The following is a 27,172-nucleotide window of genomic DNA, read 5'->3' on the forward strand; positions in this document are numbered from 1 at the left end:
TTAGTCCCCAAGGCTCTGGGTTGACTGTGTGAAAGTGGAGAACCACGATGACATAGCTGATTTTGCGCTCGTGAAGGCTCCTCCAACCGACTGACCTGTGTCACAGAACAAAAGAGAGGAAGGAGGTCGATGGTGGTGTGCTATCATGACTAAGCTATTACACAGACAGAATATTTCTAAATCTCACAAACTGTTGTCCAGTTTGGGATTTCGAATTTAAGCCCAGAGTCTGTGTCAGACAATATTTAAAGAACCTGAACACAGGAGGTCAGTAGAAGCAGCCTGTGTTGCCATTTCCCTGGAAAGCTTGCTAGCCTTTGGGCTGAAAGCTGTTCCTTGCCAGCATGTCCAGCAGCAAAGAGAGTAGAAAGACTTCATAGGAGTAAGAGGAAGCACCAATTTTTGGCAAAGCTGCGGCAGAACAGCTCTCAGATTCTTCAGTGGGTGAAGTGACGTTGTCTAGCACTGCAAGGTGACAATGGGATGTTGCCCCTGTGCAGGTGCAGAAAGTGCTTTTCCAGAAAATCTGCCTACTGCAAAACTTGCAGAAACTGACACAAGGTCTTGCCCTAATCTCAACCAGCTCTGGAAAATTTCAATCCAAGTGACATAAACATGAGATTAGCTAGGGTGGCCATCAAGAGGAAGGGGACAGGCTCTTTCCAGTGGCACCTGGTAGCAGGACAAGGAACAATGGATATAAGCTAGAACACAGGAGGTTCCACCTCAATATGAGGAGAAACTTCTTCACTGCAAGAGTGATGGAGCACTGGAACAGGCAGCCCAGACAGGTTATGGAGTCTCCTTCTCTGGAGACTTTCAAAGCCAACCTGGACATGTTCCTGTGTGGCCTGCCCTAGGTGATCCTGCTCTGGCTGGGGGGTTGGACCTGATGACCTCTGGAGGTCCCTTCCAACCCCTAATGTTCTGTGATTCTATGCAGAAGGTGCTTTTGTGGCCAAAGCATTTGCAGATTACATGAAAGCTTGTACCTGAACATCACTCTTCTCATGTTCTTCTCCAGACCACACTGGAAAAGGATTTGACATCCATTTCCTTGTCCAGCTGCTTTTCTTTCCACTCTTACACACTATAAATGGCCTCAACCAGCAGCTTTACCCCTCAAAAACATTGCTCTGTTTTGTGTGCATTTTATAAATACACCTGAATTCAAACAGAATCTGGCTGAGATATAGGATGCTTTTCTGGCAAAGAGATGGCTTAGATGCAGGCTGGTTTTAAGTGAATTTCTTACCTACAGCCTTTCCTGTCTGCACAACATTTCTGCTTGTAGAAACCATCACATTTCCAATCTTCTTCCCACGTTCACTGTTTTGCACAGAGCTAAACAAGAGAGATGATGAAGACTGTTGTTGACTGGCTTCTTATTACTTCCAGGTGTAAATAAAACACAGGATTAAAACATACAAGACGACACACAGATTTACATAGCATACATACATATATATATATAAAAGATATATATGAATATAAGCAAGCCTATAATTCCTGCATGCATCTTTTGCACACACATCAGTTAGGGAAGTTGCCCAGAGGAAGAAAAGATGCAGTCAGCAAAACAAGAATCAAAAGGCCTAAGGGTCTAGAGAACAAATCTTATTGAAGAGCAGCTGAGGGAACTGGGGTTGTTTAGTCTGGAGAAGGGGAAGCTGAGGGGAGACCTCATTACTCTCTACAACTACCTGAAAGGAGGTTGTAGTGAGGTGGGAGTTGGTCTCTTCTCCCTAGTATCAAGGGACAGAACAAGAAGAAATGGCCTAAAGTTGTGCCAGGGGAGGTTTAGATTGCATATTAGGAAAAATTTCTTTACTGAGAGTGGTCAGGGATTAGAACAGGCTGACCCAGGGAAGTGACCATCCCTGGAGGTGCTCAAGAAAGGTGTGGCCATGGCACATCAGCACATGGTTTAATGGCCATGGTGGTCTTCGGTTGGTGGCTGGACTTGATGATCATCTGAGAGGTCTTTTCCAACCGAAATAATTCTATCATTCTGTGGTTCATTCTCACACAACACACTTAGCACTGCTCCTAAATGCTTACCAAAATGCATTTCTGTTGTAAATCACAAAGATTTGCAGCAGTATGGAGAAGTTTTAGCCCTTACACATGAGCTTCAACCAAACTAGTGAACTTTACTGATCAGCCATTGTTCTTTTTTTCCTAGAGTTTTACTTTGTATCTTGCTTCAAGATGAAATTTTTGACCAAGTACAGTTTACACTCATCCTTTTGTTAAAGCAAAGCACAAAAGCAACCAAGCCTGCTGCACAAACGTGGTCACTTGAAAAATAATCTCCTGTAGTTTTAAGCTGGAACATTAAAATCCGTATTTCAGGCTTGGCAAATCCATTTCTGTAAAACTTAAACACAGGATGCCACACTCTTCTGCCACTCTCAAAATCTTCAGTGTAGATGCAAAAAAGCAGAAAGAAAAGAGTACACCAAGAAAAAGTTGAGGCTTAGTTTGCAAAAGCAAGGAATTCTGACCAATCTCTGATAGCAAAGTCACGCCTGGAGAATAAAAGTACTGTTACAACAAACACTCTTAGAGACACAGCAAGAACTTCTTACACTGATTGCAGGCTACTCAGAAGAGTTAGTATCTCCCCTTTCAAACATATAAATAAGGCAAGTAAAAGATTAGAGACACCTCCACATCTTTCAAATTCCATCTTTCTACAAAGCCCATCCAGTAAGAGTAAGAGCTGCTATCAGCATGCACCTTATTGAGGGCAATTACCTTGGGGCAGCTCTTGAACCATTGGCATTCTCAATCACCATCATGGGAATTTAATCTGCCACTGGTCAGCAAAAGCAACAAAAAGATTCAGCAGGCTGAAGTCTGAACCTTTTTATTCCTCAAGCTGTTCTTCTGTGTTAGCCTGTGGTGTAGGTCTGCTCACAGTGTCCTAAGTCCACAGTCCAGAGAGGTGCAGAATCAGCAGCATTACTCATTTGCATGCACCCTCTAAAGAACCAATCTCTATTGTTTTATGGTGAGCAAAATTTATTTTGCTTGGTGCACAAAGCAAGAAGGGACAGTCAACTGCAACTCCAAGACTGAATTCTGGCTTCAGATAGGGCTGAACAGCTCTGGGAATAACAAACAGCACTGAGGTTTATACTTGAATACTATAGGTAAGAACTGAGACCAATATGGAGTTCAGTTGAGCCTCCTGCAGTAAAACTCATTTGAAACTTCTAAACTGAAGAAACTAAACCATGTCTCAGTACACACAGGGTAAGCCTTGAGAGTTTCAGAACAATGCTCACCAAAAACCAGCTAATGTTTGTTTAAAGGTGGTTTATTCTAAAAATGAGACCTTAAGCCAACATAGAGAGGACAGTTTTAAACAGCTTCAGTTTACAATTTAAATATAACTATACAAAAACCTCCTAACAATTGCAATGCCAAATCAAGCCTCTCTTTGTAAAGTCAAATACAAAACTAGCACTGCTTCTCCCCATTTCAGGGAGAAATATTCCATCTTTAGATGTGGTGATGTTTTGCAGGAAAACATTGAGTTTCATATATATGGTGAATTTAAATCACTATTCCATTCAGTTGATCACAGCAGCCAGTTATGAAGAGATTAAAACCTGACCACAGATAACAGAATACAAATCCAAGTACTTACTGTGACAATCTTAACTTCACATCTGATACAGAGTACTGTCCCTGGAATGGGTGGCTAGAAGGGGAGGAAAAAACCCAGGAAAATATTAAGTTTGTTTTTTTTTTTTTCCCACACAGAATTATTAGTTGTACTTCTCTCTGTGGCTTACAAATAAATAAATAAAATAATCTCCTGTAGATATCCTACTATATCACTTTACAGAAGGCTATGGCTCAGTGACCAGAGCCTGATCTACTTGAGGATGCCCCTGCTTACTGCAGAGGGGCTTGGACTGGATGGCCTTCACAGGTCCCTTCCAACCTAGACCATTCTGTGATTCTGTGACCACTCAACCTTGAGTTTCTTATGACTACTGTAAGGTGCTTTCTATTCAGAGACCACAAGGCAGAGGCACCTCCTTCTAGAGACACAGAGCGAATAAAAAAAAGAAATAAAGATCCCTTAAGTACACCAAAAGAGCTTTGTAGGTCTAAAGAAAAAACCTTCTTCAGACTACAGCAGCTGACAAAGCAAAAGCACACAAAACTCCCTGCAGTGCAGTAATAACCCATGCTAAACAAAACACATGCACAGTCAGCAGGGTTACCAAGCCTGGCATCATCTCATCTTCCAGCAAAAACACACAGAAACCAACCTAAAGGAAAAATGATGCAACATAAACCAGCCAGCTTCCCTTCATCCCCATCAATGACAGTCCTGGACAAGGCACAGATCCAAGGGCTGGAGCACCTCTGCTATCAGGACAGGCTGAGGGAGCTGGGGTTGTGCAGCCTGCAGAAGAGAAGGCTCCAGGGGCACCTCAGAGCTGCCTTCCAATACCTGAAAGGATCCTACAGGAAGGCTGCAGAGGGACTCTTCGTAAGGATGTCTAGAGTCAGGACAAGGGGGAATGGTTTGAAGCTGAGGGAGAGCAGGGTTAGACTGGAGCTTAGGAAGAAGTTCTTCAGTAGGAGGGTGGTGCGACTCTGCAGTAGGATGCCTAGGGAGGCTGTGGATTTCTCCTCCCTGGGGGTGCTGAGACCTTGATCACAAGTCTACACAAGACTAGCTGTCCCTACCGTCCCTAGGTGTCCCTACCCATGGTGGGGAAGTTGGAGATGATCTCTGAGGTCCCTTCCAACCTGAGCCATTCTATGATGATGCTTGGAAGCAATTAATAAAAAGCAGAACCATTTAAAGACAATTCCTGAGGAATGACAAACTTTGAGTAGCTAGGGACAGCCAATGATCAACTTGAACCAGTTTCACTTCTCTTGACTCTGGATGTCTTTTTCTTCATAAAACTACAGCCCAGAACTAGAGCAAGGTATTGAAGAACACTATCTTAAGGGGGCCTATAAGAAAGCTGGGGAGGGACTTTTTAGGACATCAGGTAGTGATAGGACCAGGGGGAATGGAATGAAACTGGAAGTGGGGAGATTCAGGCTGGACGTGAGGAAGAAGTTCTTCACCATGAGAGTGGTGAGAGCCTGGAATGGGTTGTCCAGGGAGGTGGTTGAGGCTCCATCCCTGGAGGTGTTTGCAGCCAGGCTGGATGAGGCTCTGGCCAGGCTGATGTAGTGTGAGGTGTCCCTGCCCATGGCAGGGGCTTAGAACTGGATGATCTTTGTGGTCCCTTCCAACCCTGACTGATTCTATGATTTTAAGTACTTGGGTTTCTGTACTTAGAAGTGAAAACTCTCAGGGCTTCACGGCAGGAACAAGGGGAACACTCTGATTCCACAGAACCATGTGCCTGACCACAAAATCTAGAAGCTCTCCATGTTAAATGCTTAAAAAATGGTGTCCTTACCTAGAATTTACCTCTGCAAGAGCTGGATGCTTGTTGCTGTTCCATACTCTGTAGTTGTGGGTATTTTTCCAGGCTGCTACAAATGCCGTTCCAAAGTCCGACAAAATCTTTTCATTGTCTGATAAAATAAAGATGAGAACTTTCAGCAGAGATGCAGTACAAGACAAATTACTTTGCTGCTTATAAATGTTCTTAGGCTCTTATCAAATCAAAGACAAGTGAAAATCTTGTACTGGGAACTGGGTACTTTAAAAATGGAACAACAAAACATTTTTTAAGTGCCTCAAATATATAATGCCAGGACAAGAGGAAGAAAAGGAAAAAAAGGTATCTTAAACCCCACTTTAACTAATTTGTAAAGTTCTAAGAGGTCAATTGGGGGAAAAAGTTCTTTCAAACACAGGCCTCTTGACTTCAGGACAGGCAGAAAAGGGGAAAGAATGGGCACATAGCAACTAAGAACAAAAACATCCTTTGCATTGGTTTTGGTCAGATGCACTAGGCTTCTGTGCTGTTATTCACTTCAGTTTAGTAAATCCCAAATCCACTCCAAAACAGGCAGTGAAGTAATGATTTCCCTGAAAACACTTCCCATCGACCAGGCAAGCACTTTAAAATATCAATGTTACCAAAGAACTTAGCATCTTCTGGACTTTGAAAAGCAAGCTGACAATTCCATGTTTTCTCACAAACACCTCAGAACGAGTTAACTGTTGTCGATAATTATGACAAGAATTAACAAAGTCAGTGCTGGGCAAACTGCACTTTTTCCACAAATATAACAACAATTCTCTTAGTTACATTTGTGCACAAAAGGTTGGAACATAAAGAATTCCCTCTGAGTTAAGAATTCCTTCTTAGTTAAGACCAAAGAAAAAATGGGTGAGGTCCAGAAAGCAGTAGCACAGAGGCTGTAGCCTCTAGACACTCTTCACTTAGGTGAATCCCTACTTAAGACCGTGGCAGAAAAGTAAAAGAGATGGAATAGCCTAGTATAACTTCTTGAAGACAGCCACTTAACTTCATGTCTCCTTGAATCCAACTAGTTCCCCGATTTTAAATTCAGAGTCTGCAAGACATCCACATTGCACAAGTCTCATCATATATAGGAGGAAAGCTTAATTAAATCAAGGAGAAGGAGACAGTCAAAATGTCTGTAAGGCTGTGAAGTAAAAATTAGTAATAAGCTTGTCAAGGAATACCAAGGACAGAGTAAAAAAGCAGCCTAAAATAAAACATTAGGGAAAGGGATCTGCAGTGATAAGGCCCATGTTTAATTCAACAGAGCAAATGCTTACTGCACCCACCCAACCCCTACACAACAGATCTGTTCTACCTGGTTGCAGCACAGCAGCAAGCAGTGCATGAAGATAAGCACTGAACTGAGCCCTGATCCACTCATCTCCTCCTTCCCATCCAGTGCCATCAAGGAAAACATCATCTCTGTTCTCAGTTACGTGCTTCACCAAGTAATCTGCGAATCTCAGGTCAGCAGTTGTTGGGTTGAGGATCTTGCGGAGCTCTGGATCGTGAATTTGGACCTGAGCATCTTCTATCTGTTTGAAATAATGCCAAGGGTAAACATTCATCTAAATAAAACTGCTTGTATGGACTACCATAGCTAGCTACTTAAACCCACACCCACAGTCTCCCATAGCAGCAGGAAGAAGGAAAGAAAGAATGAACTGACTGATACTGCTCTGACACAATGAGAATCTGATCGACTCCCTGGCACATCCTAAAAGCTGCTCACTTGACAGCATTTGGCAGGTGAAGTTTGGTGCCTACATGTAGCTTCTTGCAGGCTCTCTCATTCAATTCAATTCCCTTTCTTCACTTGGTTACCTTAGGTTACTATCTTAGGTTGCCAAATGTCTGCTAAATCTGACACAGTGCTTTCTTAAATACTTTCTTCTTTACCCTCTTGATTAAATCCGAAGCAAGTCAATAGCAATGTGCTTTATTGTTCAACTTTACCTGCTTCTTGACTCCAAGCACTGATTATCTTTGAAGACCTTATTACAGTCATGAAAACAATCCCCATGACATGAAAAGTATAATTGCAGCAGCAACAGGATACAAACTTTCAAAGTACCTCAACAAATTCAAATATTGAAGAGAAGAATACAGAGAAAAACATGAGTTAGATTTGCACAGCTGATCTAATCCTGCCCTGACAAACATCACAAATTTAATAAGCTTCTGCATTTAATAACTTATTTCATAGGGAAGTAGTTCAAAATTTGGGCACAAATGGGAAACTTTGAAACTGTATTTCAAACACAACCCCTGCTTCCCCCCAGTCCCTCTCTCTAGGTCAAGAAGTTCAAATGCCAAGATCCATACTTCCACAATTGCATCACTCAGATGTTTCTGCTGCCGGAACAGGATATTGGTGGCTCCCGCAACAAAGCCACGGACTGTTACATCTGACAGGAGATGATGCTGCTGCAGGGCCATGTATGGCAAACAAAGGTACCCCTAAAGTAACAGAGATATTTAGAGAATTAACAGAAGGCCAGAAACTAGGAAAGATAAAATAAAAATTGTCTCTATTCAGATTTTTTCTCCCCTAATAAAAGCCAGCACATTGCACCCAGAATGAACCTTCGCTATTCAAATTTCGGCTGTGATTCTCTTCTGGCTTTGTTCTATCTGCAAAGCAAAGCAACCAGATTCCACAGGAATTAAAATGTTTTTCATTTTTTTGTGTTGCCTTTCAGTCTCAGGACTAAAACTGCAATAGAACCCCAATGACAGGAATCAAATGTGTTTCTAAGGCAACAGAGTAAGCAGTACAACACAAGAGCGAGGTCTCAGATCAGTTCAGAGACAAGAAGTCGATGGAAATAAAGATTCATCTCTCCACTTGCATATCATGATCCTGAGGCACAGAATGCAGGACAGCTATAGACTCTTATCCACATTATGCAGGTAGAGGCTTCCAGGCTTCCAATCAATTTCTCATAAGCACATGAGTGTCCACTTAAAGAGCAGGACGGAAAGCAATCCACTGTGCTTTTTAGCCACTGCATGCCTGGAAGTCAATCTAGTATCCTATATTCCAATTCAAACAAAATAAAATTAAATTAACAAAGGCTTTGAGGCAAGTCATTGAGAGATTACTCAGAAATGGCTTTTTAAATAGAGGATCAACATACCCCTGAGGTCTAACACACTGAAGTCTAACTCCAGATGTTCAGTTGCACAAGGCAATTTATCCTCTAGTAGAAGCTCAGGAGGGCTAAGGGCATAGTGGGCAGAAACCAAGAGTACATGCACTTCATTCACAGTGCATGACAACTGGAAACACAGGAGAAAGGAGCACAACCACTCCCTTTTGTTTTATCAGACACAGGGAGGGTTTTCCAGATGACAAGCTCTTATCAACTGAAAACAAACAGCCTGAGTCAAAGGAACAATGGTGCTTGGAAAGGAACTAGCAACCTAAAATGGAAAGCTTTAAAAAAGTAAGTCTCAAGCATTTATATATAAATGCATTATACATAAATTAAGAGGAAAACATAGGCTGAAGTGTCAGCTAAGACAGAGCTTTCTAAGTCTCAGCTTAGATTAATTGAGGGAGGTTCTCCTCCCCTTCTACTCTGCCCTGGTGAGACTTCACCTGGAATATTATGTCCAGTTTTGGGCTCCCCAGTTCAAGAGGGACAGGGATCTGCTGGAGAGAGTCCAATGGAGAGCTACCAGGATGATTTAGGGACTGGAGCACTGCCCTATGGGGAGAGGCTGAGAGCCCTGGGGCTTTTCAGTCTGGAGAAGAGAAGACTGAGAGGGGATTTAATAAATGACTATAAATATCTGAAGGCTGGGGGTCAAGAGGGAAGGGACAGGCTCTGCTCAGTTACACCCTGTGATAGGACAAGGTACAGCACAGGAGGTTCCACCTCAACATGAGGAGGAACTTCTTCACCATGAGGCTCACATAGCAGTGGAACAGGCTGCCCAGAGAGGTTGTGGAGTCTCCTTGTCTGGAGACTTTCAAGGCCCATCTGGATGCATTCCTGTGTGACCTGTGCTGGATTCTGTGGTCCTGCTCTGGCAGGGGGGTTGGAGTTGATGGTCTTTGGAAGTCCCTTCCAACCCCTCACATCCTATGATCAGGGTATTGAAACACTTCTTAAGTTTAAGATCTTGCCCCATCTAGGTCAGATCCATTCTCCAGAGTAAAATAAAACAGCAGTTACTGACACATACACCATTTATTAACCCCAGTGGGGTTGCAGGTTACCACCAGGAGAACTGCAGAGAGTATGTAAGTATGCAGAGATATGTAAGGAAAGAAAAGTGAAGTGCATGTGTGTGTGGGCACATCCCTCTCAAACACACACTCACACTTCCCACCTGCCTAGGAACAGCGACACTTGCCAGAGACTGTACTTAAATGTTTTGTAGAACCCTATTGTCCATGTGGATTTGGGTAACCAAAATTATTGGCCACTTCTGAAAGAGAGATGTCTCTGAGTTAGCAGCTATCATGAAGAGCATGTTTACCTTTGTGAAAATGGCCAGGGGCATACCATACTGGTCCTCTTCCAACCCAGATATCAATCCTGGAACAAGCACTGTGTGTCCCGTATTTGCCTGGGGCTGCACAGTGATTGGAAGGCTTTCTGAGCTCAGGCCTTTGCTTGGAAGAGTTTCAGCCTGTTGTGATGCTGCATTTTCATGCTCTTCCTTCAAATTAGACTCCTCCAAAAGGTTAGTATCTAAGGTCTCCCAGTCACTTTCCGAGGATGCTGGAGAAGCGTGGGAAGGAACTTTCAAGCGCTGCACAGTACCGTTGGAAGACTGAGCTCCATTGCACGTCTTCTCTGACTGGGAGAAAGGCACATTTGCTTTCTGACCTTCCAGTGAATGGTCTTCTGCCACCTTCCTGTCACCCTTTCCCACTCCCAAGTTTGCATTTGAAGCATCAGCAGCAGACACAGAAACATCGTTATCTAACCGTGGTGCGCTTTCCTGCGAGCCAGCATCCTCTGATATGCTCTTCCTTGGTCTGTACTGTGAGCAGTCGGTAAGACCATGTTCAATCATACCTGGAAAATGAATATTAGCAACTCAACAGAAATTGGAGTGACTTTTGTTGAAGAAAATGAACCAAGTGCTCTTGTGTGCAGGGTGGGAATCACATATTTTAAAACACTACTTTGGGGACAACGTGTTAAAAAAGCCCCAACACAAAACAACCAAAATAAAAGCTCACATTTTCTCTTCTAAAGATTCTGCCCCAAATTGGTTGCTTTGGGAAGATGGTTAGAAGCTAAGAACTAGCAAGGTTAGAAGGTCTAGATTTGCTTTGCTTGTTGTTTGGGGTTATTTTTGGTGGTTTTCTGGTTGGTTGGTTGGTTTTGGGTTTTTTTTGTGTCTGTTTTTTTTGTTGCTGTTGGTTTGCTTTTGTGATTGTTTTGCTTTGGTTTGTTTTTTCTTTTGAAGAGCCTAAGCAGAAGGATATATACATTGGATATATATGTATTTTTTTTTAATTTTCATGTTTTTAAGCAACTGTTTGATGTGGACATAGTCCATGAGTACACATACAAGTCACCCATTCTCCAGGCAACATACTCTTAGTAACTCTCTTGTCACACAAGTGGTTTTCCAAATGAAACAGTACAGCCAATCTGACTTATCACCAGAAAGCATATAAAAAGATGTCCAAACTTCTCTTCTTACCAGGAAATAGTGACAGGACAGTCATCAGAGCTCCAACCAATCTATTTACTGGAGAAATATAAAACAGCACCTGGTGGCAGAAAGGTGGGGTGTGGTGGGAAGAGAACATGCAAGAGAAGAGAGGGGAATTAGCGAGGAGAGAATGAGAGAAATAAAATTGCACTTAGGCATGACAATGATAAACAGAACACATGCAAACTATTCAAGACACTGCTTTTTATGTTATTTTAGAAAGGCTGCTTATCAAAAAAAAACCCTCTTCCAACAGATCCAAGTAAATATTTCAATGTCTTTTGTATCCTTAGATTTTGCAATACATCCATACATGTATAACATGTACTTGTCAATCGTTCAGATTCTTCCGTCAGCCAGTCTGATATTTCTCAAAAATTGATCCAGTTACTGAATGACTGACAGAAAAAGGTTGTTCCTGGCATGCCGTGTGAATTCTTACTCATTTCTAGCATGTTAAAATCTTTGTTATAAACCAGAAAGAGCAAACAATCTGCACTCCAGAATCCTGACAAAAACCTATGCAAAAACATCTCTTCTAAGAAAATCTATTAAAAGCTAATGCAGATAAATGAAACAACAGGACAAATGCAGCATGCATTCACTACAGGATGAGGGACAATGGCTTCAAACTAGAGAAGAGCAGACTTAGGTTGGATGTTAGGAACAAGTTCTGCACCATGAGGGTGGTGGAACGCTGCAACAGGTTGCCCAGGGAGGTGGCTGAGGCCCCATCTCTGGATATATTCAGGGTCAGGCTTGACAGGGCTCTGGGCAACCTGATCTACTGGAGGATGTCCCTGCTGACTACAGGGAGGGGGTTGGACCAGATGACCTTTGGAGATCTTTTCCAACCCAAACCATTCTCTGATTCTATGTCTAATGGTACCTCAGAAGCAGACTATGTACATTATCCAGTACAATTTTTCTTTTTTCTATGATCAACATAAGTGAATTCAAATTGCAACAGCCACAGAAAAAGCACGGTAAGAAGAGCAAGCAGCTCACCTGAAAGAGCACCTGACACTGAGCCTAGAATTCAGTAGTTTTTAACAATTTATAATCTGAGTTCAGCCTGACCTAACAGATACAATTCTTCATGTTGTGTCCTGCAGGTGTCCATGCAATGCAGGTCTGAAGGACACCTCTAGCACTCATTTCCTTTGATAAGCCTATTTAAAACCTGAATCAGAAGTTTTACTTGCTGAATCCCTGTAAAGCTGTACCTTTTAGGTACCAGCATTCCCTATCAGTTTCTTCACACAGCTATCTATTTGCATTGTGTGCATCCTCCCCTGTCTGTTATAACATGTTACACTTCTTTACTCCTATTTAATCACATTTTACCCACTTTGGATGGGACAGTTACAAACAGGGCAGAGCATGGACAGAACAGAAGTCAAGGCACATTTATAGATCAACACACAGCACTTGCTTCTGGCATAACTGTCCAATTTATATATGGATGCAGAATTCTTGTTACGATTTCAGATACCAATTTGGTTTTCACTAGTGTAGTATACACAGTTTCATAAGAAAAAAGCCAATTTCTATTTCAATTACTTGCCTCTGCCTACAAAACATTACCTTTTTCTCTAGCAGAATCAATTTAAAAAGGATCAAGACCTGAAAAAAAAAAGAAAAAGGAAAAACATGATGAATAAACCAATGTCATTGATCAAGAACACTGTGCAAGCATAATCTCTTCATTCAAGATTTCATGTTAATGACCTCACAACAAATGATCAAATGGATTTGACTAGTGAAAACCAGTGTCCCAATACTCTCCACTTGAGCACTCGCTTCAAAATAGCACGAGATGCACTAAGACCTGCACAAACAAGAATTATGTCATCTGAATTGTACAAAGCTTCTCAGAAAGAGCATGCTTTCTAACTGCAGGATATGAAAAACCAGCCAAGGGCATAAGCATAAGAATTTCTCCCTCAGAAATATAGAATATAATTCTGCAAAACACCAAGAATAGCATTCACATCACCTAATTCTCAGTATCTACAGATGGGGAACCTAGAACAGAAGGGGTTGGCCAGATTCTCTATGCTCAAAGGAAAAACACAGATGCTTCCAGGGCATGACTGGCAGACATCTGAAGTTAAACATAAATTAGTTCCACCCCAAAATACTGAGCAGGTGTCAGTGCACCATGAAATCCAGATTCTTGAATCTTTTTCCTTGATGTCTCTCAATTAATAGAAGATTCTAAATGCTAGTGGTACCTGAACTATAGGATACACACTCAGTTTCAAGAAAAAGTGCAAGCACCCTCAGGTTCTGTGATGGCAGAAGTTGCAAAAATTACAAGCTACAGAAAAAAATGCTCCATGCTTTGTCGGCATGTACTTTAGCAATATTCTTTTACCACACTCATCTGACAAGAAGCAGGAAACAGAAACAAGACCACAACTGAAATACCACTCAGACTCTGGGACAGTGTTAAAGAAATCCAGCAGACAGGCAAAACTTCTCAGTCTCTAATTGGCTTCACTAAGTCATGTAGGAGGAAGGGGAATCAGGAAGGTGTACCAAGTAGCACTTAGGAAACAGTCTTCTTACTGCTAGCTCTGGTATGTCTAGACATGTTTGTTTATGCTCACAAAGCTTTTTACTGCACAAAATAAGCACTGTACTTTATATGTCTAGCAGAAAATGCCTACCTTATGTCTAAAGTGAAGAACAAGGTCCCGAGGAGACAGACCTGAGATACCAAATAGAGAGCAATCATTACAGTTGAACAGCTAGGAGAGACATTAACTCCTTGTTACAATTTTCAGAGGGAAAGGGACACCCATTATGCACTCTACATAAACCTGGCTATTTCAGCAGCAGAACTCAGAGCATATGATTTCCTTTGAGTTGGAGCAAGAGTTAAATCTACAATGGAGACAACAACAGTGTGAATAGCCACTCTCAGTTACTCCTGTTGGCTGCCATAAAGCATTATGGATCACGCTGTGCATTCAGAAAACACAGGGAAGAGTCAGAATCAAATGGGACACATCTCAAATCACAGGTAATGAAAACCAGAGCTCCCCACACCATCAAATAGTTCCATCTGAAATTGAAGAAGGCACTGTTTCCCAAAAGCAGCCAAGCAGTTGCTCCTCAGGCTGTTAGGTCAAGAGGCAGCAGGGCTTTCAGCCTACAACTGATTCCCATTATCCAAATACCACTACATTTATTTAAATTCACTAATTAAAAAAAATGCACAACATAGTACTGTGCAGGCACACAGACCTCTGGTGCTTCATCTGTTAATGCATATAAACAAATAAGCTTAGGACAGGAATGTGTTGATTAGTGTGACATTACCTCTGCTCCTTGTACAAAAAAAGAAGTCACTTACCAAGATAAACCTGTGAACCCTCCAGCAAAGTACTGCCCAAGGAACTATTCATGTGATCATAAAGTTCCTGCAGAAGTTAGAACAAAGGAAATAAAACCCAAGAAGCCATAAGTGACACCTCACCACAATATCCACAATAAATAAAATTTACTTTTTCAAAGGTTTCAACATTTTATTCCAGAAAGAAAGTGAAATTTGATTAATGGAGTCAGTGGAGAGCCAGGCTGAGAATCCTGCTCATTCTGCTTCATTACAAGCCAGAACGGTGACCCTCTGTCAGATTAGGGAGGTTCATTTTACTTCATGCTCAGTTATTACAAAGGATGAATAACTGAATGATCTGCATAAATGCAATATTTGAGCTAAGTAAACACACTAAAATTCCCTATCATTACACCAAAAGCTTTGCCCTGTGTGGCTATCACTTCAGTTACCTTTAGGATCGAAATCTGTGAGAAGTCTTTTTCTTCAAAATACGCATGTGTAATGAGTTGCAGCTTTACCTGAAGTAAGCCATACAAAGGCTTGGAAAGAAAACAGACACAAAAGCAAGGTAAGAAAACTTATTTAGTAACCCATTTTGAACTTCCATCTTCTCCCATTCTTATCCTGCAACACAGACCCATTATTTATCACAGAGAGTTCATGGAGTAGCAGTCCTTAGTTGCTAACTCACAGCACCTTTCTCCTGTGTTCATGTCAAATGATGACAATTTTATTTTCTTTCCATTTGTTCATCAGTGAACATCTTTCTGGACAAGTACTTTCCTGTTTTAACACTGTTTGTGCAGCTCCAGTAACAGTTCTTTCTTCAGCTTTAAGCACAGAAAAAATTTCTATTCCCAGCCTGGTGATCAGGAGCTTTTGGTAGGAAGGTAGAAATACAAAATGCTTCAACACAAGAGTCTGCTGTACCTGTGACAATCTTAGGCCATCTTTCACAGTTGTCAATAGCCACTCTCTCCAGTTACTATAATGGCCAAGCCCCTCGATCTTACTACATGAAATCAAGGCTGAGGGAGCTGGGGGTGTTCAGCCTGGAGAAGAGATGATGCTGGGGGGAACCTTAGAGCTGCCTTCCAATAGCTGAAGGGATCCTACAGGAAGGCTGCAGAGGGACTTTTCATAAGGGTGTCTAGCAATAGGACAAGGGGGAATGGTTTGAAGCTGAGGGAGAGCAGGGTTAGACCGGAGCTTAGGAAGTAGTTTTCAGTAGGAGGGTGGTGAGACTCTGGAACAGGCTGCCCAGGGAGGCTGTGGCTGCCTCCTCCCTGGGGGTGTTGAAGGCCAGGTTGGATGAAGACTTGAGCAGCTGAGTCTAGTTGAGAGGTGTCCCTGCCCATGGTGGGGAGGTTGGAGGAGATGATCTCTGAGGTCTCTTCCAACCTGAGCCATTCTGTGATTTTATGATGATTCTATGAAGTTAGCAGCACTTAAGAATAATTAAAAGTTCCTCACTACAGGCAGACACTTCTATAATTACTCTTTCAAGGAGCTACCAGTTCAAGGCAGCTCACTCAAATGCTGTAGTCTTCCAATTAGTTTTACTTCAGTATTTTGTTAACTTCTCTGTTGATCTAAAGAGAGATGTTGGGAGCCAAAAGTTCCAAATAAGAACACGAAGACCAGATCATTTGAATGCTATTTGAATGTGTTTTGAGAGTCAAACAAGCATGCTTACCAGCTGACTGAGAACACAGACACTTTTCTGCACTGTTTCTCGGGTGACGTCTGCTTGCCGTACTTTTAGTGCCTAGGCAACAGAAGGATTACAGCATTTTTACCCACACACAATTTCAAGAAGAATTCTTCCATGAGTCTTGTTGCTACACATCACCTCCTTATTTAAACAGAACATTAAAACTGTCTGCTTGCAGTGGTGGAATATCCAATCTAAGCAAGCAGTGCACCCTCGTCTAGTAAAAATGGTGATAACACTGCTTGATTGTGTCAGAGTTGTGTCCTCATCTCACTGTGCACAGCAAGACTCCAAACACAGCTGTGATGATAGGCAGAGGACTGCTTAAAGGACACTAGCAAGATAGCCCTGGAATAGGCAATGGCATTTTAACTCAGGATAATGTAGCAGAAGAGAAGCCACAACACACCAGTCATTCCTTGTGAAATTCTTGTGAAAATGGACCAGATTGAAAAGTTACTTGCCTGGAAATGGTTTGCTTTATACTTGAGCATTTATTCTGACCCACCCATAAAACAAAGGAGGTATCATCTGCAGAATCAACTACATTCTCAACCAGACCAAGTGGTCTCTGCAGTGCACATTTTCAGAGATTTGTAATGTAAGCCCACCACACAGCTTGACTGTTGGTGCATCAAGGCTGTTACTGCATCAATAGAACTCACAACTTGCAAAGTTACCTTGGCTTCAATCTGCCTGTAGCAAGAGACTCCATATACTGTGGTTTGATCCCCACTTCTTGGTGGCAAATGGAAAAACACAGTATCTGGGGAAAAAAAAAAAGAAAAAAAAATGTTTCAAAAGTCACTAAGAAGAGTTCAGTATTTTTATTTTCAGCATCATTTATCTGTAAAAGGTTTGCTGATGAAAATACTGGCATGCTTAGTTCCTGAGACAAACCAAAAAGGAGAAACAAAAAGTCATCTTAAAAGCTATTCCTGCACCCAAATGAGTTTGCAAATCTCAATATGCTTTGTGGAAAAATCTCCAGCTGTGCTGATACAGACATCCTGACAACAGCTGCATGTTTAGCTCAACCAAGGTCCCAGAAGCCCATTTGACAGGTTCTCAGAAGCAGCTCCTGAGAGCAAAGACCTGCTGGCATGCTGCTTTCCCAATTCAGTACAGAGCAGCAAAGACTGCAAGACACTCTGAGGTGAGGATAGTTAGGAGTGTGATGCCATTAAGAAGGTAAATGCAGTAAACACATGGAAAATTGAGACACACACCAAGGAGAACATACACAGTTGAAAGATTAGAGTAGCTACTGCTGCTGCCAAGGTAGATAGCCATGCACCAGCACCACTACCCTAACAAAAAAGCTTTGTGAATCTTGGTTTCACACCAAAAAAATATTGCCCCTGTGCAAGTGGGACATGAAAAACAACAATCTCTACAATATATGCGAAGAGAGAGGTTTTTATGGCTTGAGATAGAGAGATATACACACACACAAATATATACACACACGTGCAGCAACAGCACAAAATCTGCTAAATCTTAAGCAAAGGAGAAAATCTTACAACTGTTTGCCTTTCAAAATTAGAAATTCATTGTAAGAAGGACACAGAGCTGCTGGACTGAGTCCAAAGGAGGGCCAAGAAGATGATCTGAGGGCTGGAGCACCTCTGCTTATGAGGACAGGCTGAGGGAGCTGGGGTGGTTCAGCCTTGAGAAGAGGAGACTGCAGAGGGACTTCAAAGGTTCTACTCAAGAGTTTACTTCCCCTTGAAAGAACTGAGAAAGCCAGTAGCCCAGTTTTGCACTGGGACTATGCACAAGTAAGCTTTTATGGACATCACAGAACCTTAGGGATTGGAAGGGACCTCTAGCAAGAGCCCAGTCCAACCTCCCTGCCAAAGCAGGATCACCTAGGGCAGGCTGCACAGGAAACCTAGGCCAGGCCACACTCCTCTGGCTGTAGGAGGTACACCTTTATGATCTCCTTTCACTTCAAACTCTGAAGCAACCTATTATTGCCAATGTAATTTGTAACTTACACAAAAAGTACAGGAAGTCTAATAGTGAAAAGAATTGCTGATCAACTGTTCAGATATTAGGAATTTCCTTCTGGTTGCAGTAGAATTAGAACATACAACTTCCTCTCTCACTTTTACCTTCCTGATAGTTGTGAGCACCATCCGGCAAGGCAAGAAAAGGCAAGTATTTCCACTCCTCTGGCAAACTCTGGCTGTCATGTCCTTCTCCAGGCTTCAGGGGAGGATAGGAAAATTCAATCTAAACAAGTAAAAACAGAGGGGAAGCAAAGAGAGAACACATTACTGTTACCAGACAAGTAAGCCTCTGTGATTCAGCCCAGCACCTTTTCTTTAGCAATGGTACAAAACAGTTTTTCTTCCTACTAGCATTCCTTGTCTCTTCTTCCAAAGGACCCACAAGACTGACCTCTGGAGTGGTCTAACTCTTAGGCCCTGGGCAAATTTGTTTTCCACAGTGCATCTATCCAGCCTTGTACTTTTTCCTTAGGAAGCAGATCTTTTGAGCAGAAAACATCCCCCAGCTGCTGAATACCTTCTCCCTTCTGCACACATAGCCAGCAGCATTTTGCTGCAGCTGCAGTTGCTGCAGGTTTTACTGCTGGGGTACACACATCCTCAAATCAAATTTGGCTTCTCATGACTCGGTAACCTTTGAACACATGAAAGCCTCTATTTTATCCTACTGAATGTTGAATATGCTCAGAAACTATACTAACAACCAAATACTGCTTTTGAATAGTTCTATGTCCTTGACTGCAATGTTCTGTGCATTTATCTGAAGTACCTCCCTTTGCTTTCCCCAAGAAATTCTGCCTTTCAAGTTTCACCTTTCATTTATTTGCCATTTACCTCTTTTTCCCCAGTGACAGGGATAACTTTTCTATCCCTCACACTACAGTACATGTCCACCACATGTACTCATCATCTTTATCATCACAGTACTATCTTTTCATCTTCTTTTCCCATGGAGACCCCTCTGGGTTTCCAGACACTTTCATCATCTTTTTTTTTCCCACAGGTATGAGTTTCTTAAATTACTGAAGAAAATCTAAATACAAATTTATCAGTAAAAGAAACTGTTTAAAGATACTGCAACTTCTCTTGAAGGACACTGAGCAACAAACTAGTGAGCTGGAAAATGTATCCATGGAAATAAAAAAGCACGGCAAAGTAAGCACATAGAAAATCTTAAAATTTGATGGAGGATAAAATAAAAACACTGTAAAGGATGAGAGAACTGGAGAAAAGCGAAATTCTTCATGGTGTCAGTCTTTCTAGAACTGTTGCCAACCTGGGAGAGAAGAGCTCTTGAAAACATCCACAACAAAAGTAAAGGTCTGATGAAAGACCAAAATCCTGAGCTCAAGAGAAGTAAACCACAAAAAATAATTACACAAGGTGGTGGGGAAGAAAAAAAAAAGGAAACGTGCAATAGAAAAATAGCCAGATGCAGAGAAAACCAGCATCCCAATGATTTTATCTGCATCACCCTAACACCTGCAGCATGCAGCCAAATGAAAGTTTGACAACACTGTTAATCTTCCAGTACTGAGTACAATTTCTGATTTAAAGCACAATTTATTCAGATCTAAACGACAAACTTTTCCCATTGTTGTGTGGCAGAAAAAACAGATCAGGATCTACAAAAACTGAAGAGCCCATCCATGTAACACTAACGCCTGTGCAGGAATAGAATGAGCTCTGACCAGATATTTTTAAATTGCATACACAGTACAGCAAAGAAACCCATAGTTAAAGGGCCAGGGTGTAGCCTCTACCTTCCAGTTCCTCAAAAACTTGAAGTTCTTCACAGTCCCATATTGCTGAAGCTGTAGAGTGGCCACTTGCAGAAGTTCTAAGACACCATTTGCAATGCTGCAGATGGATATAACCATTCAAGTTTGCTGCAAAAATACTGACTAGGTTAGCAAACTTTTGACTCTCTGGCCCTTAACAGATGGAATAACGTGAAACACTAAAAACTTTGTTTTCAAAGTCATTTTAGACACTCTTTCCAGTTACTTAACACTTTATTCCACAGTCATACTGTTCAAGTCAGACATAAATCCTGTGCTTTGGAACTTTTGTTCATACCAGTCTCCTCAAATAAAGTAAATAACCTCTCTGCCATGCTCCTCCCAGATTAGGAACATACTACTGCAACCATTCCAGCCCAGGGGACTTGCTGTGTCCTCAAAACAAGGGTTTGTGGTCTTACAGCAAGTTAGAATTCACACAGGATGAACTCTTAAGAAGACACAAGGTCCCAGAGAGGGCAGCTTCCTTAATGAAACAAGAGAGGGCAAGCCTCAGCTTTACTCCTAGCTGATGTCCGCCCAACACAGCAACCAGTATAGACTGGGGATAGCAGCAGCCCCTTTTTCAGCCACACACCCCACTCTACCCATTGCCTTTTAATGGAGACATGCAGCTACACTACATATGATGGAACAGGTCCAGAGGAGGGCCACGAAAATGATCGGGAGACTGGAGCACCTCTGCTATGAGGACAGGCTGAGGGAGCTGGGGATGTTCAGCCTGGAGAAGAGAAGGCTCCAGGGAGATCTAATAATGACCTTCTAGTACCTGAAGGGGGCCTACAAGGAGGATGGAGAGAGACTGTTTCCAAAGGCCTGCAGTGACAGGATGAGGGGCAATGGCTTCAAACTAGAGAAGAGCAGATTTAGATTGGATGTTAGGAACAAGTTCTGCACCATGAGGGTGCTGGAACACTGCAACAGGTTGCCCAAGCAGGTGGTTTGAGGCCCCATCCCTGGAGATATTCAAGGTCAGGTTGGACAAGGCTCTGAGCAACCTGATCTAGTGAAGGATGTCCCTGCTTACTGCAGGGGAGAGTTTGACTAGATGTCCTCTGGAGGTCCCTTCCAACCCAAACCACTCTATGATTCTATGACACAAAACCAGCAATAGCATGCAAAGACTGGAACTCATCACTAATTCTACCCCAAAATCTCAAAACTTGTACACAGCAATGCACTGAGTATTTATTTAAAACCAGTAGCATCCCATGCTAATTTGAGCAGCCTTTCTAATAAAAGCTAAAGACTTCTGTCATAGTATCAGCCTGTTGAACATAAGCAAATCCACAACTTTTAGACAACAGGTTAGTCTTTTTACTCAATGTATGCTACGAATAACTTGAAGAGATTTTATGCTTGTTACAGTCCTTTATGGTGCTTAAATGATGTTCTCACAAGCAGGGAAGACACCCAAAAGAATTGTGCTAACTTTTACAGGTTATCCTCAACAGAGCTAGGAACATAACCCTTTGGCTTGGTATCAGCCTATTTCCAAGTTATGTTTTGTTTCTGTTGTTCCTTTAACAAGATCTTGTTTAATCACAAAATTACTTATTGCATAACACCTGCCTACTGTGCTCCCCCAAAACAGACACAAAGACTTGAAAAATACAACAAAGCATACGCTTCACTCACATTGTGTTAAGAGCATCAAGCACTCCGAATAGCATCTCAGCAACTACTGGGATGGCAAAGATCAAGAAGAGACAAAAAAAGTAATTCACCAATAAAACAGAGTCTTAAAAAAAAAAAAACACAACAGCAAACAGAAGGGACTAGAACAGGTTATAAGTGTTCCTTAACAAAAGATGCCCTCAGAAAGACTGCCTGTGGAATCTACTTAACATAGTGACATCAGTATTTCCCTCTTGGAAGCAAGTGTCACAATCAGGGGTGCAGGGGACCTGGAAAGGCAAGCAGTTCTCAAAAGAGTTGATAAAAAGACCAGACTAGACTTGCTCCTTCCTTAGACGCCTATTAATTCTGCAAACAAAGTCAAGATTCAATTGCCAACAGTTCAGCTTGAAGACACTCCCTAGGCACGAGTGAAAAAGGCCACGTGCAGAGATTCCCCAGGCCTTCTGGAGCTCAGGCACTTGAAGTTCTCAAATGAGAGGAGAGGCACATATACAGCTCTGGAAGAGAAGAAGCCTTAAAGGGCTTTCTTCCCTCTCAAAGATCATATTCAGGCTCTTCTCTAAAACTTAGGTATCAGCTGTTTAATTCCTGACCTGATATTTCTTTTGCATGCCAGGAAGAAAATCTACAGTCAGGTGAGACAGGAGGACTGGTCTTCACATTCCACATAAAAACATACCCCCAGAGATGGGCAACTCAAGACACTCCTTTGGAGAAATCAACCATCACATTCACATTATAAAAGTGAAGTACCTTGAAGATTCACAGGACAAACTCTGAGATTCCACAGGAATATACCTTTCACTACTTAGAATAATCCACTCCCAGGTCTGTGACACCAAGTTTGAGATGTCAGTACACCAATGGAGAACAACAAGTAGGCCAAGGTCAGCTGCTGTTATTTCACAGAAAAGGATCTAAAGCAAAGAGAAGTGACCAGCTATGTAAGCAGTCCCTGACAAACACAGCACTTGCCTCACTACCCCCACACTTGAATTGTTTTCCACTGCAGTTAGAAATGTAGATGTTTAAGAAAGTCAAGAGCAATTTGGAATACATTCAAGCCCCTGAGAGGATACACAAAACGATGATCACCCACTGCACAAGGACAGAGGAGATCTGCAGACCTGCTCAAGATACAGAGCTCAGAAAAGCTGGAGCGTACCCCAAGGGCAATAGTGTCTGGCCTGACTGGTGACAACAAAGGGCTGGAGCTTACTCAGATGTAGCAGCCTCAAAGCCTCATAGCATCACAAGAAGATGATTCTCGTGCCAGGTCAGGCAGTACAGCACCAAAAGCAGCATCGGCTTCCTCAGCAGCCAATTAGGGGCCTTACAGGCACTTGTGTGTAACTCCATTGCCCACAAGAATTTCCAGCTTTGCTGAAACTTTCCTTCTCCTTTTCAAATAAATCAGATCTCATTTTAATCTTGCCTTCAAAAGGAATTATTTTTAGAGCACTCAGGATATTTCAAGCCTTCCTACACCCTCAGGGTATATTACCTCTCTGCCTCCCAATGCAAATAGGGCTTGAAGACAGAGCTCAAACGAGGATTGCCGCACACAGCATCACCAGCGGAGAACTCATGACACTCAGCCTTCCACCTTCATCAGAAAGTGAAGGTCTCTGTCATTTTTAACACTCAGTTTGCATCTGTTAATCTAGCTCTGTTCAGTTTATATTTTTGCTGAAGATCTCTACCATAAAATAGGTAAGAACTGAAGAGCTGTACCCTTCGAATGACTAAGCTGCAGAGGGGAAGTCAGCTAATGAAAACACCTAGCATCAGGAAATCTCTCACCATATCTAACTCCAATGGCATTTCCTAGTAAGCCTACAGAGAGAACAAAGGTGGAAACACAGAACCTGAAAAGAGCCTTCTTGGACAAACCAGGTATGAAATTCCTGTTAGGACAGGCAGGCTAACTGTACGATCTCTCACTCTGAAGCTCACCAAATTTACCCTGAATTACTGCCATTTGAAAGCTGCTTTGGAACTTTTCTTTACTACAGTTAGCAGTTTCTCATATGCAATCTGCAGCACATCTGCAGATGGTTCACATCCACTTGTTCTTGTACCAACATTGTCTTTAAATGGTTGGGTTTTCCTCCGTATTTCTCACTTTCTGACAATGTCTGTGTCAGGCTGTGTGTAATGCAGTGATTAAAAGAATCCTCCAAAGACTCTGAACCAAGATAGCAAGCAAAAAGTTCTAGGCTGTCACTGTCAAAAGACTTTTTCACCCCTTGTTGGCCTTCTACCTGTGCCCATGTGGCTGTATTTTACAGATGTCAGTTCAGCAAACAGAACCCATGAACAAATCAGCTCAAAACCAGCCCACCAAAATAAAGTTTACTTTTTAGTCACCTCACTTCCCCATTTCAGCTTAGCACACAACCACCTCTGCTTTCTAGTGGCGAAGAGGCAGCAAAGTGGAGAATGTTCCCCTATTTGCAGAGGCAGCTTACAATCTTCATGTGAATACAGCCTCAAAATCCATTTTGCTAGTCTACCCAGCCAAGCTCTTCTACATCCTGCTCAAAACATGACTGCCCAAGGACTACCTCATCCAATTCTGCAAGTTACAGAGAGAATCCAAATCCTTTTTTCTGAAAGGTGGGTCAGAATGTTTCTACATCAACAAAACCATAATTACACTATAGGATAATTTGTTGCCATGCTCACCCTTAAATCACACCACTTTTGTGACCTACCCTTGACCACAGGCAGCTTCTTTTTGCTTCCAAAGGTTTCCACATGTCAGTTCCTGAGTCTATATTGTTAGTATTCATCCCTGTTGCATGACTTTGTAATGCACCCCATTTCTGTTATTCCAACTTTACTATCATCCAGCTCTTACACAACATTCCAATCATCCTTTTAACACCCAAGTTTTTACTTATTGTAGTTACATAAATGATGCCACCACCACCTATCTAGGCCCAATTACACCTTTCAGACCAGCAGGCCCTCTTCAGACACTTAATCTGTTGCTGCTTCCTCGCCTTCACACTGTTCTTTACCCTACTGACAGCTCTCCTACTAATGCTCCACTATCTCCACCTTAAAATAACAGCAGTCCACACCTAATTTTTTTTTTTTTTTTAGCACTGCTGTGATACCTGCTATCAAGTTCCAGGCAGATTTGAGCTACTGTGTTTCTTTTACAGAGACAGTAAATTTATCGTTTACTCTGACAAAAGAGGCAGGTGAGGCAGGCATGATCTATTTTTAGTGAATGCACATAGGACTCGGTCTACTTAGTTCCATCTTGTTAATTAATTCTTTCCTTCACAAACTCTCTAGAGCCACCCCTACTACTGATGTCAAAGTCATTAGCCTCTAACTGTGCATCTCCCTGCCTCCAGTTCTGTTTGGAAACATTTTCTGTAAGTCAGTAACAAATCTGCTAAGTCAAATGTAGGATGTATTTACAGTTAGATTTCTGGTTTGACTTCTCTTAGAAAGCCTGGCTGTTTGTGGTTCAATCAACTGTCATCCTGCAGTTCTTTTCCTTGCTACCCATTCCCTACCCACCTTCATCTCCAACTTCTGTTTATTTCTTGAGATAGAATTGTTTAGGTTGGAAGGGACCTTAAAGATCATCTAGTTCTAAGCCCCCTGCCATGGACAGCGACAGCTTCCAAAGAAGACTTTGGTTCAGATGTATTCTGACCCAGTTTTTGATAGCACTTGAAAATATACTTCTACAAATGTTTTACTGACTTGTCTTTTCCAAGAGGCCAAGAAGATGAAGACAAAAACACACTCTTCCTCCTACAACCACCAATTAACACTCATCTCCTAATGGCCTCTGACTAGAAAGTGACTAATAAATAGCACGAACTTTGCACCCTAGATGATCGAGTTCCTATGAACATGGGAAGAGCCCCAAGACACCCTGAGGATAAAGGATGATGCCGTACAAAACCATGCAGATCTTTCACAAAAAAGGGATGGAAGCACTTCTACAATGAGTTACTGCACTTCCACTTCAGCCTCTGTTGGTATGAGGAATTGTTTTAAATGTTACCATACTGTGCTTGCATTGTTTCCTGAAGAATTAACAAATATTAACTTAAGCCTCTGGTATCCTGTACGAAATGGATTCACATCAGCCTAATTCTTCTGTAGCCACAACCACGACATTCGTTATTGTTTGGGCATTTTTTGTAAAGACTAAAAACACTTCATGAAAAAAGACTTACTCCAAGTCCAACACTAGATCTATCTCATTACATCCTATCTGCTCTTGTCACTGCAGAATAACTGTGTGCAGCCCAGCTGGGCAGCAGCAACTCCTGTTTCAAGGGCTAAACAAAATAAAATCTAAAAAGTCAGAATGTAAAAGACCTATAAAATACACAACATAAAATTCTTCTACCTTAGAAGGCACAGGAAACAGTCGAGCATTTATGGAAGAAGGCAAGATCCATGCAAAGAAAAGTTAAATCAAAGGTGGACTTATAACCTAATGCCACCAGGCCGGTTGTGTACAAGTTGAATCTGTGGGAGTTGAACGCGGTGCTGCCCAGCTGGGCCAGCAGGAATAGAAACTAGATAAAAAACACCTTGCTTTTCTCTTCATTCTCTGTCTGAACACACTCGGCACGCACGACTCAGTAGATGCGGGGGCCACGACTCGAGATGCCTCCCAGAACAGGGCGATGCCGGGGGGACGGCCGGGAGCTCACCCCACCGGCCCTGGCTTCACCTCGGAGCTGGCCAGGGAGCGGTCACGTAGGCAGCTCAGCAAACACGAAGTGCCCACAGCGGGCTGAGTCACGGCCCCGACAGGCAGCCCCCGCCCCGCGGCTGAGCGAGCCCCCGGCCCCGTCCACTGGAGGCCTCAGCCAACCGGGGCCCTAACGCGCTGCGCCGCTTTCAAAGCGCCCGCTTCCTGCGGCTAAAGCAACGGCCCTCCGACCCCACCAGCCGCGCCTTCCCCGCGGGGCCGCAGCCGGGCCGCCTCGCCGCAGGCTGAGGGCAGCAGCCGGGCAGGCGCCAGCTCAGCGCGGGGGAAGGGACTTGGGGAAGGAAGGAAGGAGAGGGACGGGAGACGAGAAGAACCCGATGACGGGGGAGGAGGCGGGCGGCACCCGCGCCCCCTCACCTGGCAGCCCTTCTTGTGGTGGAAGCCCACCACCACGATGTGCAGCACCGGGCCCCGCTTCTCCATGGAGCCCCAGTGATGGCCGCTCTGGAGGATGCCGCCGTGCCCAGGCTGTCGCTCCGCCTCCTGCCGCCGAGGGTCCGACAGGGACTCAGCCCCGGCCGCCAGCGCTTCCGCAGCGCTGGGCCGGGGAGGGCGGGACGCTGCCGGCAGCACCTCCCTCTTCCAGCGCATCCCGCCCACGCCACCGCCTCCCGGGCGGGTCTTCGCTTCGCCTCGGCCCCTCGGCAGGTACCGTTGCAGGGAGCGCTCCGGGTAAGCTGCCTTTATGGAAAGGACACCACGGCAGAGCAGCTTCGTTTTATCCCAGGGAGACACA

At 43.0% G+C, this 27,172-nt stretch overlaps 1 protein-coding gene across 1 annotated transcript; it reads right to left on the minus strand.

Moving 5' to 3' along the window:
- On the minus strand, positions 1 to 26,859 carry AVL9 (AVL9 cell migration associated). The gene is made up of 16 exons (XM_054385005.1): positions 26,794 to 26,859; positions 18,337 to 18,457; positions 16,900 to 16,985; positions 16,202 to 16,273; positions 14,955 to 15,044; positions 14,521 to 14,587; positions 13,832 to 13,872; positions 12,744 to 12,782; positions 11,145 to 11,214; positions 9,963 to 10,507; positions 7,797 to 7,931; positions 6,787 to 7,006; positions 5,451 to 5,568; positions 3,659 to 3,712; positions 1,256 to 1,344; positions 1 to 95 (listed from the first exon to the last, which is right to left on the minus strand). Exons 1-16 carry the CDS (start codon positions 26,857 to 26,859, stop codon positions 1 to 3), a joined length of 1,908 nt encoding a protein of 635 aa, XP_054240980.1.
- Between the last annotated feature and the right edge of the window lie 313 nt (positions 26,860 to 27,172).

Source organism: Indicator indicator, chromosome 11 (assembly GCF_027791375.1).
Source record: "Indicator indicator isolate 239-I01 chromosome 11, UM_Iind_1.1, whole genome shotgun sequence".
NCBI classification, from domain to species: Eukaryota; Metazoa; Chordata; class Aves; order Piciformes; family Indicatoridae; genus Indicator; species Indicator indicator.

Coding starts and splice junctions, on each gene's coding strand:
- AVL9 (XM_054385005.1), bottom strand. CDS start 26,859: ATGGAGAAGCGGGGCCCGGTGCTGCACATCGTGGTGGTGGGCTTCCAC. Junction 16,986..18,336: donor TGCTCACAACTATCAGGAAG/GTAAAAGTGAGA, acceptor TTTTTTCCCCAG/ATACTGTGTTTTTCCATTTG. Junction 13,873..14,520: donor GGGTTCACAGGTTTATCTTG/GTAAGTGACTTC, acceptor TTGGTATCTCAG/GTCTGTCTCCTCGGGACCTT.